General features: G+C 44.6%; 1 protein-coding gene across 1 annotated transcript in view; it reads left to right on the forward strand.

Annotated features, from left to right (window-relative positions):
* The window catches only part of SEC16B (SEC16 homolog B, endoplasmic reticulum export factor), an 87,163-nt gene that overhangs the window by 47,230 nt on the left and 25,925 nt on the right, over positions 1 to 14,008 (forward strand). The window contains exons 15-16 of the mRNA XM_056844704.1: positions 5,648 to 5,753; positions 6,538 to 6,678. Of these exons, the coding sequence (XP_056700682.1) occupies positions 5,648 to 5,753; positions 6,538 to 6,678 (247 nt within the window). The remainder of the gene's footprint in view (positions 1 to 5,647; positions 5,754 to 6,537; positions 6,679 to 14,008) is intronic.

Below are 14,008 nucleotides of genomic sequence, written 5' to 3' on the forward strand. Positions count from 1 at the left end.
CAGGTTGGTTTCCCCACTCCTACACATGAAGCCAGCTGGGTGTCCTTGGGCTAGTCACAGTTCGCCCCGAACTCTCTCAGCCCCACCTATATCACAAGGTGTCTGTTGTGGGGAGAGGTGCACCTAGTGGACGGGCTGGTACTGGGTGCTGAAGTTTCAAAATTCCAAATACTAGATTTGAATACGAACATTTGAATTCAAAATGTAACATCTGAATTTTGAAATTGACATTTACCATCAAAATTCAAGATATGCATAATTTGATTGGCTAAATGAAGGAAGGTTCAAATACAATTTTACTACATTAACCACCTAAAAAGAGCCCCGTGGTGCAGAGTGGTAAGCTGCAGTACTGCAGTCCAAGCTCTGCTCACAACCTGAATTCGATCCCTACAGAAGTTGGTTTCAGGTAGCCGGCTCAAGGTTGACTCAGCCTTCCATCCTTCCAAGGTTGGTAAAATGAGTACCCAGCTTGCTGGGGGTAAAGGGAAGATGACTGGGGAAGGCACTGGTAAACCACCCCGCAAACATAGTCTGCCTAGGAAATGTCGGGATGTGACGTCACCCCATGGGTCAGGAATGACCCGGTGCTTGCACAGGGGACCTTTACCTTACCTTTTACCTTTTAACAGCCTAATCCTATTAGAGAAGTAAGTCCTGACAAATTAATTGGGTCTTACTCCCAGGTAAGTATGCACAGGACTGCAGCATTGTCAGCTGTGGTTCTGTGCAATACTGATAGGCGCTGCTTCTCCTGTGTTGGATTCTCTCAAATCTATTGCTGCATGTCTGCGAGTGTCAAAGTTTGACTGATATATGTCATGTCCTGTCAAATTCTGATAGATCCTGCATGCCAGCCATCACATGCTCCAAATGTTCACTGCTGCATAATTAAGCATTTGCTGGTCCTGAGAACATTCTTCATCAAATTTAGCAAATTGTTCAGAAAACTGGGGGGAGTCAATTTGTTTCTCTTCTAACCATGATGGTAGTATTTTGCATTCTCTGGCTGTAATGTGGTGATCCCATAAGAGGGGAAACTTGTGTTTCAGTGCAGTCCTAAGCAGACTCACACCCTTCTAGGCCCATTGACTTCAGTGGACTTGGAAGGGTTGTAACTCTGCTTAGGGTTGCATAGTGCATACTGGAGCCCTCCATTTAAGTCGTCTTCCCATAGGTGAGGCGTGCTGGTAGTGAGCGATTTAGTCATTCACCTTAGGAGGCACTCTTAAGGTTAAGAATCCAATTTGAAGAGGCAACAATTCTACTTATGCTAATAGCACGCTGGCTGGATAATAAGGAAAAGATTTTAACGATTCCTTTCACCTTTACACGGTTTGCTCCTTATTAGTATTGCTTGGGCCAAGCGCTTCTTGCATCTTCAAGCAAAGCGCATCTGATACTTAAGTGTTTAAAGTAACTCACGTGGAATCTCAAAACGTTTGGGTCACCTGTGATTTCCCTAAAGGGTTTCCCTCATCTTACTCACAGGCATTAGAGGATACATTGCCATGAATTGTGCTGGGGTTCCCTGACCCATTTTATAGACAGATGTGACTTTGTGAATTTGGCTCTGGAGCACAGCACAGAGGAAGGAGACTCTTCCCCCCTCCCCAATTTTCCCTAGTGGAAATGGCCATGAGGGGAATATTTGATCCTCTATGGGGCTCTACTTTACTTGGGGGAGTTAGCTGGAGACGGAGAGCAAGAGGGGATAACTGGGATCTATTAACTATGTATACCAGGATTGCCCTGGGAGAAAACTCTCACATGAGCAGGCAGTTGTATAATTAAAATATAGTTTTATTAAAGAATCAAAAATAGTCAAACAAGTAATATATTTTAAGCAATGAACATACACACACAGAACATACATGAGCTCACTAAGAGAAAAGGGAGGAAGTTGGATAGGGTTTCAGAAGAAGAAGAAGAGTTGGTTTTTATATGCCGACTTTCTCTACCATTTAAGGAAGAATCAAACTGGCTTACAATCACCTTCCCTTCCCCTCCCCACAACAGACACCCTGTGAGGTAGGTGGGACTGAGAGAGCTCTAAGAGAGCTGTGACTAGCCCAAGGTCACCCAGCTGGCTTCGTGTGTAGGAGTGGGGACACCAACCCAGTTCACCAGATTAGCCTTCGCCGCTCCTGTGGAGAAGTGGGGAATCAAACCCGGTTCTCCAGATCAGAGTCTACCGCTCCAAATCACTGCTCTTACCCTGCGAGCTAGCGGGGTGTAGTGGTTAACTGTCATTCAGGGATGGATGATAGTTACCAGTCTTGAAGTGATGTCCATGGAAAGCAGCACTGTAAAGGAAAATGGCCAGCATTTCCAGGAGCAAAGGAAACAGTCCACATGCAAGCAGGGGTGTGAGCACGGATCCAGAATGCACGTACACACTGTGAATGGCCAAAGCACCAATATTTATAACCCCAAATGGGTACTGAGGTGGTATGAGGTAAGCTGGCAAGAAAGGCAGAGACAAAGAATTGATTGCTTTTCCGGAGTTCGAACAAAAATAGGAGAGGCTTGATGAGTCGGCAGGACCCAAGAGAATGCCTGGGCTATTCTCTTGAATACTGATTGATTGCCGGGCTGGGTGCAAATAGGGTAAGTATGTCATGGCCCAGACTTCAACAGGTGAAGCATTATCAGAGGAAGAGCCTGAGCAGGGAGAAATAACGGGCATTGCACCTCAGGCAGCTGAGAATGCAGGGCAGGGTGAAGGACAACAGGTAGGAGTAAACACTAGCCCTGCTGAGTAAATGCAGAATCACCTCCTTCGACACAACCAGATGCAGCTGTAACTCCACAGAAGCAGGACCCACCCAGCTCACCTGAAGCCACTCAACAACAGCACAGGCAAAAAGGAAGAATGGAGTTGCAAAGTAAAAGGAGAAGTGCGCGCCTCCAGGCACTAAGGAGACGGCTCCAAGACTGGGAGTTGTCTGAGGATGAGAACTAAGGCAAAGAGAAACAGCTTAAAACCAGGCTTGGAACAGACAAACGTTGCGAAAGCAATTGTTGCAAAAGGACCTCTGACTTTTGTTGCTGACGCTCCTAGACTTTGATAAATGGACTTCTGACCCTTGGACCGGACTTTTGACTTTGCCTCCGCACGCCGGCTTTATTTTGGTTGCCAGCTCCTGGCGGGACTCCCCCGGATTCCTGCATTCCTGAGATAACAGCCTGCTCTCAAGACCAGTAGCCGGCAGTCACCTGAGACGACCTGGCCTAGCACAAAGTAGTGGTCTGCTCGGAGCGCTGATGAAATGACCTTAGGGTGTCTCAATGGGGATTAGCTGGCCCCATTGTCCAGCCAGGCACACCTGAGGGCCAGGGGAAGAGTTCAGAGTCCAACCGCCTTCTTGCCCAGGCTTGACACACAAGATGGATCCCAAAACTCTCTGAAAGGCATCCATTTTGTGGGGAGCAGTGTCTTGCTCTTATGCCAAGGGGTGCCATGAAGACCCCTGGGCCTTCATGGCACCCCTTAGCGGGAGGAGGGGTCTGACTGCTTACAGCTCCGCATGCTCTGTAAAATGGGTCGGGGAACTCTGTCCCATGCCAGATGTAACGTCTCGTTTGGCCCTGAGAGAGGCGTTTCTACTAGGCAGGGCACTGACCCTTGAAACCTGTACCTACTGCTGGGGTAACCCCAACACACCCATGGGAAACTATCCTGTTATTTCTTCCCTCCTTCCCCCCACCCTCGTGTCTCCATTTTAGTAACCTCAATTTGCTTACTATCATGTGGTTAAGCAACAGCTGCCCTGACCTGGATGGCCCAGGCTAGCCTGATCTCGTCAGATCTCAGAAGCTATGCAGGGTCAGCCCTGGTTAGTATTTGGATGGGAGACCACCAAGGAAGACCAGGGTTGCTGTGCAGAGGAAGGCACTGGCAAACCACCTCTGTTAGTCTCTTGCCATGAAAACCCCAAAAAGGGGTCGCCATAAGTCAGCTGCGACTTGACGGCACTTTACACACACAAGCAACAGCTGCCTCCACCCCCCACCCCCCCCCCCCGGTGGCAGAGAAACAACCTTGGTGTTTATTTTGAGGGTGCGTTACTGTCGATCAATTAGCTCTAATGCACTTGAAATGAAGCCACTGAGACCATTGGTGATGTAGTCGTAGCTCTAGATAGATGGAGTCTTAATGGATTCTGGGCTGGCTGCACAGTGCAGATGAAAGCTTGGGTGTGTGTGTGGGGGGTGAGATTCTGTGAACACTCGACTTCGAGGAATCCCAGGCAACCCTTCAGCTGAATGATCTAGTGGAATATTGAGGCAGTAAGCCTGGGATGTATAATTCAGACCGCAGGAAAGGTGGCAGCAAGACCTTTTTCGAATGCTGGGTTGTTCTTTTTTTTAATGCTCTTGGCAACAGCAGTGAAAGTAAGTTAAATTTATCTTGGGGAGTGGGGAGCTCAAAGCAGGAGAAGGTACCACTTTGGCCCCTTCCTTGCCTGTACTCTTTACCAGTCTGCCAGCTTACTTTCACTCCGGCCTTGCAAGTCATAAAAAACTAGTGCATGTGGGTCTATATAAATCCAGAACCAAGAGGAAAGGAGGGATATAAATGTTTTAATAAAATAAGTAAACAAGCCACAGTGCTTTCCTTTAGAGAGAAAAAATGGTTAAAACTGTTTACTTCAATATTTATTCTTGCAATGGAACTGATTGAACTTATTATATAATACCTGTGGCTCAAAAACATCCAGCAATGTTTAGTCCCTGGATAAGCAGTTATGGAGAGGGTATGGGCAGCAAACTAATGTTCATCTGTGCATGCAAACAAAAGTTTGCAAAGGCATCCCCCAAATCTCCCCCAAGCATCACAGGGTCAAAAATAGGGAGGTGGGACAGACAATGGGGTGGATTGCAAGGATTTGTTGCACTAGTGGTGGTGCTTTTCTCCAGTACAAGAAGCCAGGGGAGGGGGTCCAACCTAACAGTTTTCCATTGTTAGGTACCCACAACCAGACATCTAGAATATATGCCTTTTAAACAGTCATCCTTAATTACATTTGCAAGTTATTCGGCTTTTTCTTTTTACTGTCTCAAAAGCTATATGAATATTTTTGACAGTCTGCACATTTAGTTGTGTTTAATCAGTTAACCAATTCAAGAGGCCAATGATGAACAGTTGTGTTTAATCAGTTAACCAATTCAAGAGGCCAATGATGAACAGACTCAAAGTTTGTTCAGTGTCTGGCGGCCCTCATTTTAATTTCCATGCTGCTGCAGTAGCAGCTTCAGGTGTGGAATGAGCTTGGAATCCCCCTGGACTTCATAAGAACATAAGAAAGGCCCTGCTGGATTAGACCAAGGCCCATCAAGTCCAGCAGTCTGTTCACACAGTGGCCAACCAAGTGCCCCTAGGAAGCCCACAAACAAGACGACTGCAGCAGCACCATCCTGCCTGTGTTCCACCGCACCCATTATAATAGGCATGCTCCTCTGATACTAGAGATAATAGGTATGCAGCATGACTAGTATCCATTCTAACTAATAGCCATGAATACCCCTTTCCTCCATGAATGTGTTCACTCCCCTCTTAAAGCCCTCCAAGACTTCCTTTGACAGAGGGCGAGATTCTGTATTCTTTCCCTAACCTGACCCTTTCTCTGCTTTCCTCTTTCAGCCAGGCCCTTGCCCAGTTCGTAAGGTTGGAGGATATCCACAGGACCGAGATCTTTGAATACTGCCAGCTGCTGGGGAACCCCAAAGCTTTCATTCCCTCTTTTCAGGTAACAGAGGCTGCCTTCCAACTGCAGCCAGCAGGTTTAAGATGGGCTGGATCCACACAATGCTGAACACTGCACTATAGTGATCATGCATAACTCGATTTTCCTGTGTGGACTAGACAATCCAGAAAGTGAATTATTGACGTTGTACAGTGACCATGCAGCGATGTGCGCATGGAGCCACGGCTTCAGCTTCCAGAATCCAATGTAGGGGTGTGGAACATCTCCAGAAATACTTTCAGAAACAGGACCCCTCCAGTTTTGTCTTAGTTGCTTCTGCTAGAGATGAAGGATGGTGATTCCAGCTCTTTGATCCTTATACATCTGTATGATGCTTCTGACAACTCTGTTCCTTGATCCAGGCTGGTATTTTAGGCTGCCCTAGGTTAACCCCATGCAAACCCACTCCAAGATTATACCTCATCTAGCAAAGTTGTTCTTGTCTGGGAAAGTTTATGCTAGAATAAAATGTTGGTAGTCCTTAAGAGAACCGATTGTGTCACTTGCAACAAGTTTGGGCCTTAGCCATGGTGGGGGACCCGTGAGTTCACTGCCTCACTAGAAGCAATGATTTGCCCAATCTAAGACTATTTTTTGTGGGGGAAAGCTTTTAAATAGGTGACATATAATCTCTTGTAGAAGAATGGGATATTGTTTTTAGAGTCCAAATGTAGTCTAGGGAGGAAGGGCGAGACACAGTGAAGACCAGAGCTGGAGAAATTCCAACATGGAACTCCTTCCTCACTTGCTCTCCACAGTCTGTACATCCCCCCCTTCTCTTTCACAGGTGTACAAACTTATTTATGCCACTCGCCTTGTGGACTACGGCCTCACTGCTCAGGCCTTGCATTATTGCGAAGGGGCTGGGATGGCGCTCCTTGCCCAGAACGGGAACACCAACCCGGTTCTCCTAGAGCAAGTTATCAAGGTACGTTTTTGATTACAGATGAATGAAACTAACAAAAACACTCGCTTGATTTCTTAAGGATGCAAATTTAGGAAGTCCAAACTGGGAAAGGCTTGTTTGGTTTTCCTGTTGCTGCTATGGCTGCCAATATAGTGTAGCTGCAACAGGGATGCCACCTGACATATTTCCCTGTCCCAGTCCCCAGGCAGTGGTTCTCCCCCCCCTCCCCTCCCCAGGCCATCAGGGTTTTTCCAGATTTAAACAAAATCAGCAATTGAATATTATTATACAGAGAATTTTGTGCACTGGGGTATATGCCAATAAAGGTTGGTTGATTGATAGTATTATATCTGTGTATTTGGTTATCTGAATACTCAGCTTTCATTTGAAAATCTCTAGCCCCTTTTGTTATGGAGATATAAAGGGAAAGGCATACCTCTGCAACGAAACTGGCTGGAGAATTTTAAAAACGAAAACTGGGAATTTAAAAACCTGATACACAGATCAGAAGGGAATGGGTTCTTCTGGCTGCTGTGTGGGCAGGGCCAGGGGAACCCAAACTTCTCTAACCACATGGCAGCCATCATGACTTTGCTACAATCTCCCCCAAAATTTCTCAGCAAAGCAAGTTTGGGAATGATTGGAGAAAAGCCAGGAAACCCTAAGGGGTACGTAACTGCTATGGACAACACATGAAGCTGCTGTACATTGAATCACCCCATTGGTCCATCATGGTCAGTACTGTCTACTCAGATTAGCAGAGGCTCTCCAGGGTCTCTAGTGATGGTCTTTTTAGATCACCTGCTACATGATCCTTTTAAATGGAGCTGCTGGGGATTGAACCTGGGAACTTCTGCATGCCAAACAGATGCTGTACCACTGCGCTGCAGCCCTGAATCAAGTGGGATTTGACTATCAAATGAAGCAGGGGGGAAAAAACCCTGCTTCCCAACAGCATCAAACTTGGGACAAATAACCAATGTAGAAAAGGTCACATTTAAGACCGAGCTGTCATTTTCTGTTTAATTTGCACCTTGTTGTTTGGAGGTGCTGAAAAATCCCAATGCCCTTTAATAATGCAACTGTGAAAAAAAATATGTAGGAGAGTTGTTCATGACAATTTGATTTTTTTGTTTATTATGGGGAAGCATGATTGTATACGCACACGTGGCTTTGTGAGTCTGACAGGTTTTTAGGAAAACAAATCATGGCTGTTACCGACACATCGCTGCCAATAGCGGGAACAGCAAAAGAGACTGGTATCTGATTGCATTTGACCCCAGCCTCGATCATGCAAACTGGGAATCCTAGGCTGCAATCTTAAGAACATTTTCATGGGAGTCAACTCCATTGAACACAATGGGCCTGATTAGACCTGTTTAGGCATGCTCCCTAACAGTTCCATTCTAAGCCAAATATTTCCCTTCTAAATCCATTGAAGTCAACGGGTTGAACAAGATATAATTCTTCTGAGGACCACACTGTTCATAATGCTAATGGGAGTCTTGGAAGGCCTTTTTCTTTAACTGGAGATGCCGTGGATTAAACCTGGGACCTTCTGCATGCCATGGAGATGCTCTACCACTGAGCCACAGCCTCTCCCCAGAGGCTATGAACCTGAGAAAGCCTGCTCTGGATTCCCAAGGTTTACACTTGAATGGATCTCTCCAGTATCAGAGGAGTATGCCTATTACATTAGATGCTTTGGAACACAGGCAGGATAATGCTGCTGCAGTCATCTTGTTTGTGGGCTTCCTAGAGGCACCTGGTTGGCCACTGTGTGAACAGACTGATGGACTTGATGGGCCTTGGTCTGATCCAGCACGGCTTTTCTTATGTTCTTATTTATGTTCTTTTCCTTACTTGCAATCCAACAGGACACAAATGTAAAAAACAGAATCCTGGGATTCATTTTGGGGTAGAGTATAATATGACAAGGGGAAAATCTGTTAAGCAGGCGACTTAAACATTCATTGCAGAACTATAATACGATATTTCAGTTCAGAGTTAACTATCCCCACTAGTCTCTCCAACAATCCAGCTCTCAGTTTGGGTAAGCTAGCATTCCTACAAGAAAGTAATTTCCAAATATTAAAACTAGGGCTTACCATTACATGACTTTTTGTTGAAGGCATAAATGTGCTGATCAGTCAGATAACTGTAACGTGTGAAGGAAATCAATGGCATAGTCTCCCAGGAGTTCTTCTGTGCTAGTCCCACATTAAACCCTCCAATTTCTTTCTAGTGCATTGTTACCCCATCCACACTATTTATTTATTTTCTACTGTTTCTATACTGTCAAATCAACATAACATTGGTTGTCTTGATAACATAACTGTGGCTGTTCTCCAGGAATTGTTGCAGCTGGCAAATTAGCCTATGCTGCTAAAAAGCAGTGCAACCCTAAGCTGAGTTACCGTATATCCTTCTAAGTCCACTAAAATCAATGGATTTAGAATGGTTTAACTCTGCTTAGGATGGCTAAAATCTTAAAAACACTTTCCTTGGAGTTAGAAATGGGAGTTACTTCTGACTATACCTGTTTAGGATTGCTCCTCCAGTCATCTAATCTACCTCGGGGGTGGTGGTTAAAATTAGGGACAGGAGAACCATGTATGCTATCAAGACCTCATTGGAGGAAAGGTGTGATAAAAAAATAAAATATATGGAAATTACCAGGACAGGTACAATGGAAGCCAAATATTTCTTCCCTAAGTTGTGATGAAGAGCTACCAACCAGCTTAGGAAATTCTTGGAGATTTGGTGGGGGTCCCTAGACAGGGCAGAATTTGGGGGAGGGCATGGAATTTAGTAGGGATGTGTTGCCATTCTAGGGCTTCTATTTCTCTTGGACACTATGATATACTATACCACCCACCCTCCAAAGCTGCCATTTCCTCCAGGGGAACTGATCTCTGTATTCTGGAGACCAGTTGTAATTTTGGAAGAACTTCAAGCTCCACGTTGAGGTTGGTGACCTTAAGCACAGCTAGCATAGCAGCCTCAGTTATGGGCTTGTTTACCTGCTTAAGTGTGCCTCAGCTTGTGTCCATTCAGAGTTAACAACCTCTGCTTGCCTTTGACAAGGGATTCAGCTGAATAAAAATTCATAAGAAATGAAAGTTATGTAGGAAATGACATGAATTATAGAAGCAGTGGAGGTTTTAAGTAGCTAAACTTGGCACAGGCCAATTTGCTATTTCGTCTCTAATGTATCATTTGGTGATGATCACATTTGCCTAATTTATGTTTCATCGATACACAAGCAAATCTACAGGAGCGGCTGGAAACCTTTCAGTTTGAGAAGCTGCCTTGACACGTACCAGGAAGTGCATTTCTTCCAAGGAGTGCATGACATGAATAATCCTCCTAATAATTGCTGAATTTGAAAAGGGTTGTCACAGGTGTGGTGCATATTGCAGTTTAGAGGAGCCATTCAGCAATCATAGGCAGGGAACAAGCTTTGTTCCATATAGAAAGAGCAATTTCTGCCAACAACTAATCTGCATGTAAGATTAAAGTTACAAAAATAAACCAAGCTCTTAAGGCCCTGTAATTGGCTGCAAAGAATAAAATATGGACAGGTAAATGCAATTCCTGGGCCCGTTGCTTTAGGCTGAGCCCTATTTCATAGATGTGATTTTCAGTATTTTATTTTTATAATAAAGAATGGATCCAGCTTTATTCCCCCTTTTTTGCATAAAGCTGCTGTTCCTAAATGGGAACATGCACCCTTCTGAATTAATTTCATGTGAACACATGAAGCTGCCTCATACTGAATCAGACCCTCAGTCCATCAAAGTCAGTATTGTCTACTCAGACTGGCAGCAGCTCTCCAGGGTCTCAGGCAGAGGTCTTTCACATCACCTACTTGCCTAGTCCCCTTAACTGGAGATGCCGGGGATTGAACCTGGGACCTTCTGCATGCCATGTAGATGTTCTACCAATGAGCCACGCCCCCTCCCTGTTTCAAAGGGAACCCGATGAGAATCATAATGCACATTTGTATAAACTGTGCATGGATTTCCATAATCTCCATCCAAAGACTGTGGGTGCTGTAGCTCCCATAAGGAATAACACACTATTACAATATGAACATATGAAGCTACCCTAGTCTGAGTCAGACTCTTGGGTCATTTATGCATTGGAGTTTTACCTGAGGTTCGTTGCTGGCTGGACCTACACTTTCCTCTTGGGAATCTATGCACCAGCAGTCTCCAAGCTCAAATCAAGTCCCTGCCCCTTTAAATGCTGCTCTGTAAGTGGCTTAATTTGTTGAACTTACTGTGAGAGAAAATTCCCCCTCCAAAACCCAATTGCTGCATACAAATGCATTTTAAGAATAAAAAACAAAAAATGGAGCAATCTGAAAATGGGGGGATTCAAGCCCTGGGTTTAAAAAGCCTTTCTTCTGCTCAGAAAGAGCTCCGAGGAAGCAGGAAGCATTTGAATCCCTGCCTCTTTACACGCTGCTTTGTAACTGGCTGTGAGAGAAACCAAGCTTGCATGATCCGCGATTTGCCTTATGCATGGGAATTTCACCTGGGCTGAGCTCAGCAGAGAGGGAAGAATTGGGTTAACAAAGGAACGAGACGTCCCGAGATTTGTGAGGACTGGCAGCAAGGTAATCTCTAATGGACGGAAAACTCATGCATAACTCCAAGAAACAACCAAGACAGACCTGGGGCAAACGTGAGTGAAAGTACCCATGCATAAACAACCTTAGTCTATCAAGATCTGTCTGTTCTAACTGTCAGTGGCTGTCCCAGATGTCTAGTAGAGGTCTTCCTCATCGCATGCTGCCTGATCCTTTTTAAACTAGAGATACTGGGGATGGAGCCTGGTATTTTCTGCATGCCAAGTAGGTGCTCTACCACTGTGCAACAGCTCCTTATTATAACTGTCTTATACTGAATCAGACCTTTCCTCTATCCAAGTCAGTCTGTCTATTCTGACTGGCCGTGGTTCTGCAGTAGGGATCTTTCATATCACCTGCTCCTGGATCCTATTTTAACTGTAGATACTGGGGTTGAACTGGGGACGTTCTGCATGAAAAGCAGATACTGTACCACTGACTGTAGCATTGTTCTAATATGAGCTGCTCCATTATAACAAGAAGTCAATGAAAAATAGTAAAATCTATCTAATATTTATTATTAAATTTATATCTCGCCTCTCCCTGACAAGTCAGGCTCGAGGCAGCTTACATCAATGCAATCAACATATCGAATAGATTAAAACACAGTAATACATATAATTTCCTATTAAAACTAATGAAATCAGTAATTTATATATCGGTCGATCCAAGCGTCGGTAATATCATCTATGAAACCTCAGTCAGGAAAGAGAAAGGCAGGTGGGCAAAATGAAACCAGGCTCAGTTGTAGCAAAAGCTGGAACAAGAAGGCCAGTTTTGATGGAGACTGTTGCTGTCCTCAACTATAGGCCTGGTGGAGCATCTCCGTCTTACAGGCCCTGCGGAACTGAGCTAGGTCTCACAGGACCCTGGTCTCAATTGACAGAGAGTTTCCCCAGGCCAGGGCCAGAGCCGAAAACGCTCTGGCCCTGGTTGAGGACAGCTGGATATTTCTCGGGCTGGGGACCACCAGCAAGTTGTTATTTGATGAGCGTAATGCCCTCTGAAGATTGTCTCTGGAGAGGCAGTCCCGCAAGTATGATGCGTACTATGTATCATGAAATTACAGTGTTTGCTTAACTTTTATGAAGACTGGATTCCCTTTTCATCATTTGTTGGCTCAAATAAGATATTCGGCACATACCCTTGAAAGACTGATAATCTGTCTATAAATGTAAGTAGCTTGTAGTCTTCCTGGAAGTTATGTGAAACGCTAGTTGTGTGATATTATTAAATAAATAATTGTATGATATAAATAATGGGTTGGATCCAGAACACATTATCTGCTTGTGCTGGAGGTCCTGCACTAACAGAAATGCAAGAAAACAACTATGGTAGCCTCTTGGACTAAGTCAAGTTTATTGAATCCCCACATTCTGCTTCTACTTGTGCAAGATCTTGGGCAAGTAATTTTTCGGTGCTGTGATACATAGGGATGAAATGGCTAAGTGTTGCAGAGGATCTAGTGCAAATGGAACTGCACTGAGTTGTTTTATGTTTCTGCTTGCGCATGGCTGGATCCGAGCCATTGCACTGCATGTTAGCTACTTCTTTTCACATTTTCTTGTTTAAATTCTACTTCTCTTGCTACATTGTAACCTTTTGTCAATCTGTATTGAAGAATGTTATGCAATATTTAAAATATAGTGTTTTTTTTTATTTTAAAAAGACCGAAACATCATTGATCCATGATTTAATCATAGAAGAGAAAGGCAGTCCTGGTTTGTTTTAACAAACTTTGGCTGGATTAGGCCAGGTCTATCCTGACTCATCTTCTTCCAGCTGGATATTTAATCCCTCACCAGCTTTATACGGAGAGATGCAGAGGATGTGTGGATATAATCCCCAAAGTTGGCCCTGATTAGATACATTTTGTGTTTGGATCCAGAGACAGATTAGGGGTTCTGTTAGTTTAGCATCAACCTAGTTGTCAAACAAACTCCCTGGCAGAGCTAACAGAGGTGTTCTTGGCCAAACTGGGCAGTGTTTGAGGTGCCCAGCTTTAAAATACTGAAATTCTTCCAGCCACCACTCATATCCCAATTGCTTCTGTTGTTTAAAAGTGGCTTCTGATTCTCTGTTGCTGACAGCCCATTCCTCCCGGGACATTGCTGGCGGGAGGGCCGCACCAGCATCCAAGGGCTGTGCTGCTGCTCCGGTCCAGGGGCGGTGGCCTAAGTGCCCCTACGCCGCTTTCCGTGCCAGTTTGCACAGCGCAAGTGGCATGTATGCTTCCTAAAACCATTCGCCCCGTCTTCAGGAATGCACTGTTAATTAGTTAACTTCCTGTTCATTGGTGGTGCTCTAACATATCTTGAATATGTTCTGAATCAAATCCTTTTCACTCAAAGGGAGGGAGGGAGGAGAGAGAGAGAGAGAACGGGAAGCTTTAATGACTGCAGTTCTCTTGGATGCAACGTGTGCTCATTAGGGGTTTTTTCATTTTCATGACACTAATATCGTAATTGTGCAGTTAGGATGGTTAAAATATTCAAAATTAATGAACAATTATGTTTGCTGAAAAGGAATAAAAAAGAGTAATTAAAGGCTCCTGTGCCCTGCTGAGGTAAAGGATCCATTCAGGAATGCTTGGGAAACCTCTCGCAGCACCAGAAAGGGTTGAAAAGTGAGTTCAAAGGCATCATAGTCTGGAAAAATAGGCATTTGTGGCTTACTTTCAAGTAAGCACAACTATAAGATCTTGCTTTTGGAGAG

The sequence above is a fragment of the Euleptes europaea genome, chromosome 2 (assembly GCF_029931775.1).
Source record: "Euleptes europaea isolate rEulEur1 chromosome 2, rEulEur1.hap1, whole genome shotgun sequence".
Taxonomy (NCBI): Eukaryota; Metazoa; Chordata; class Lepidosauria; order Squamata; family Sphaerodactylidae; genus Euleptes; species Euleptes europaea.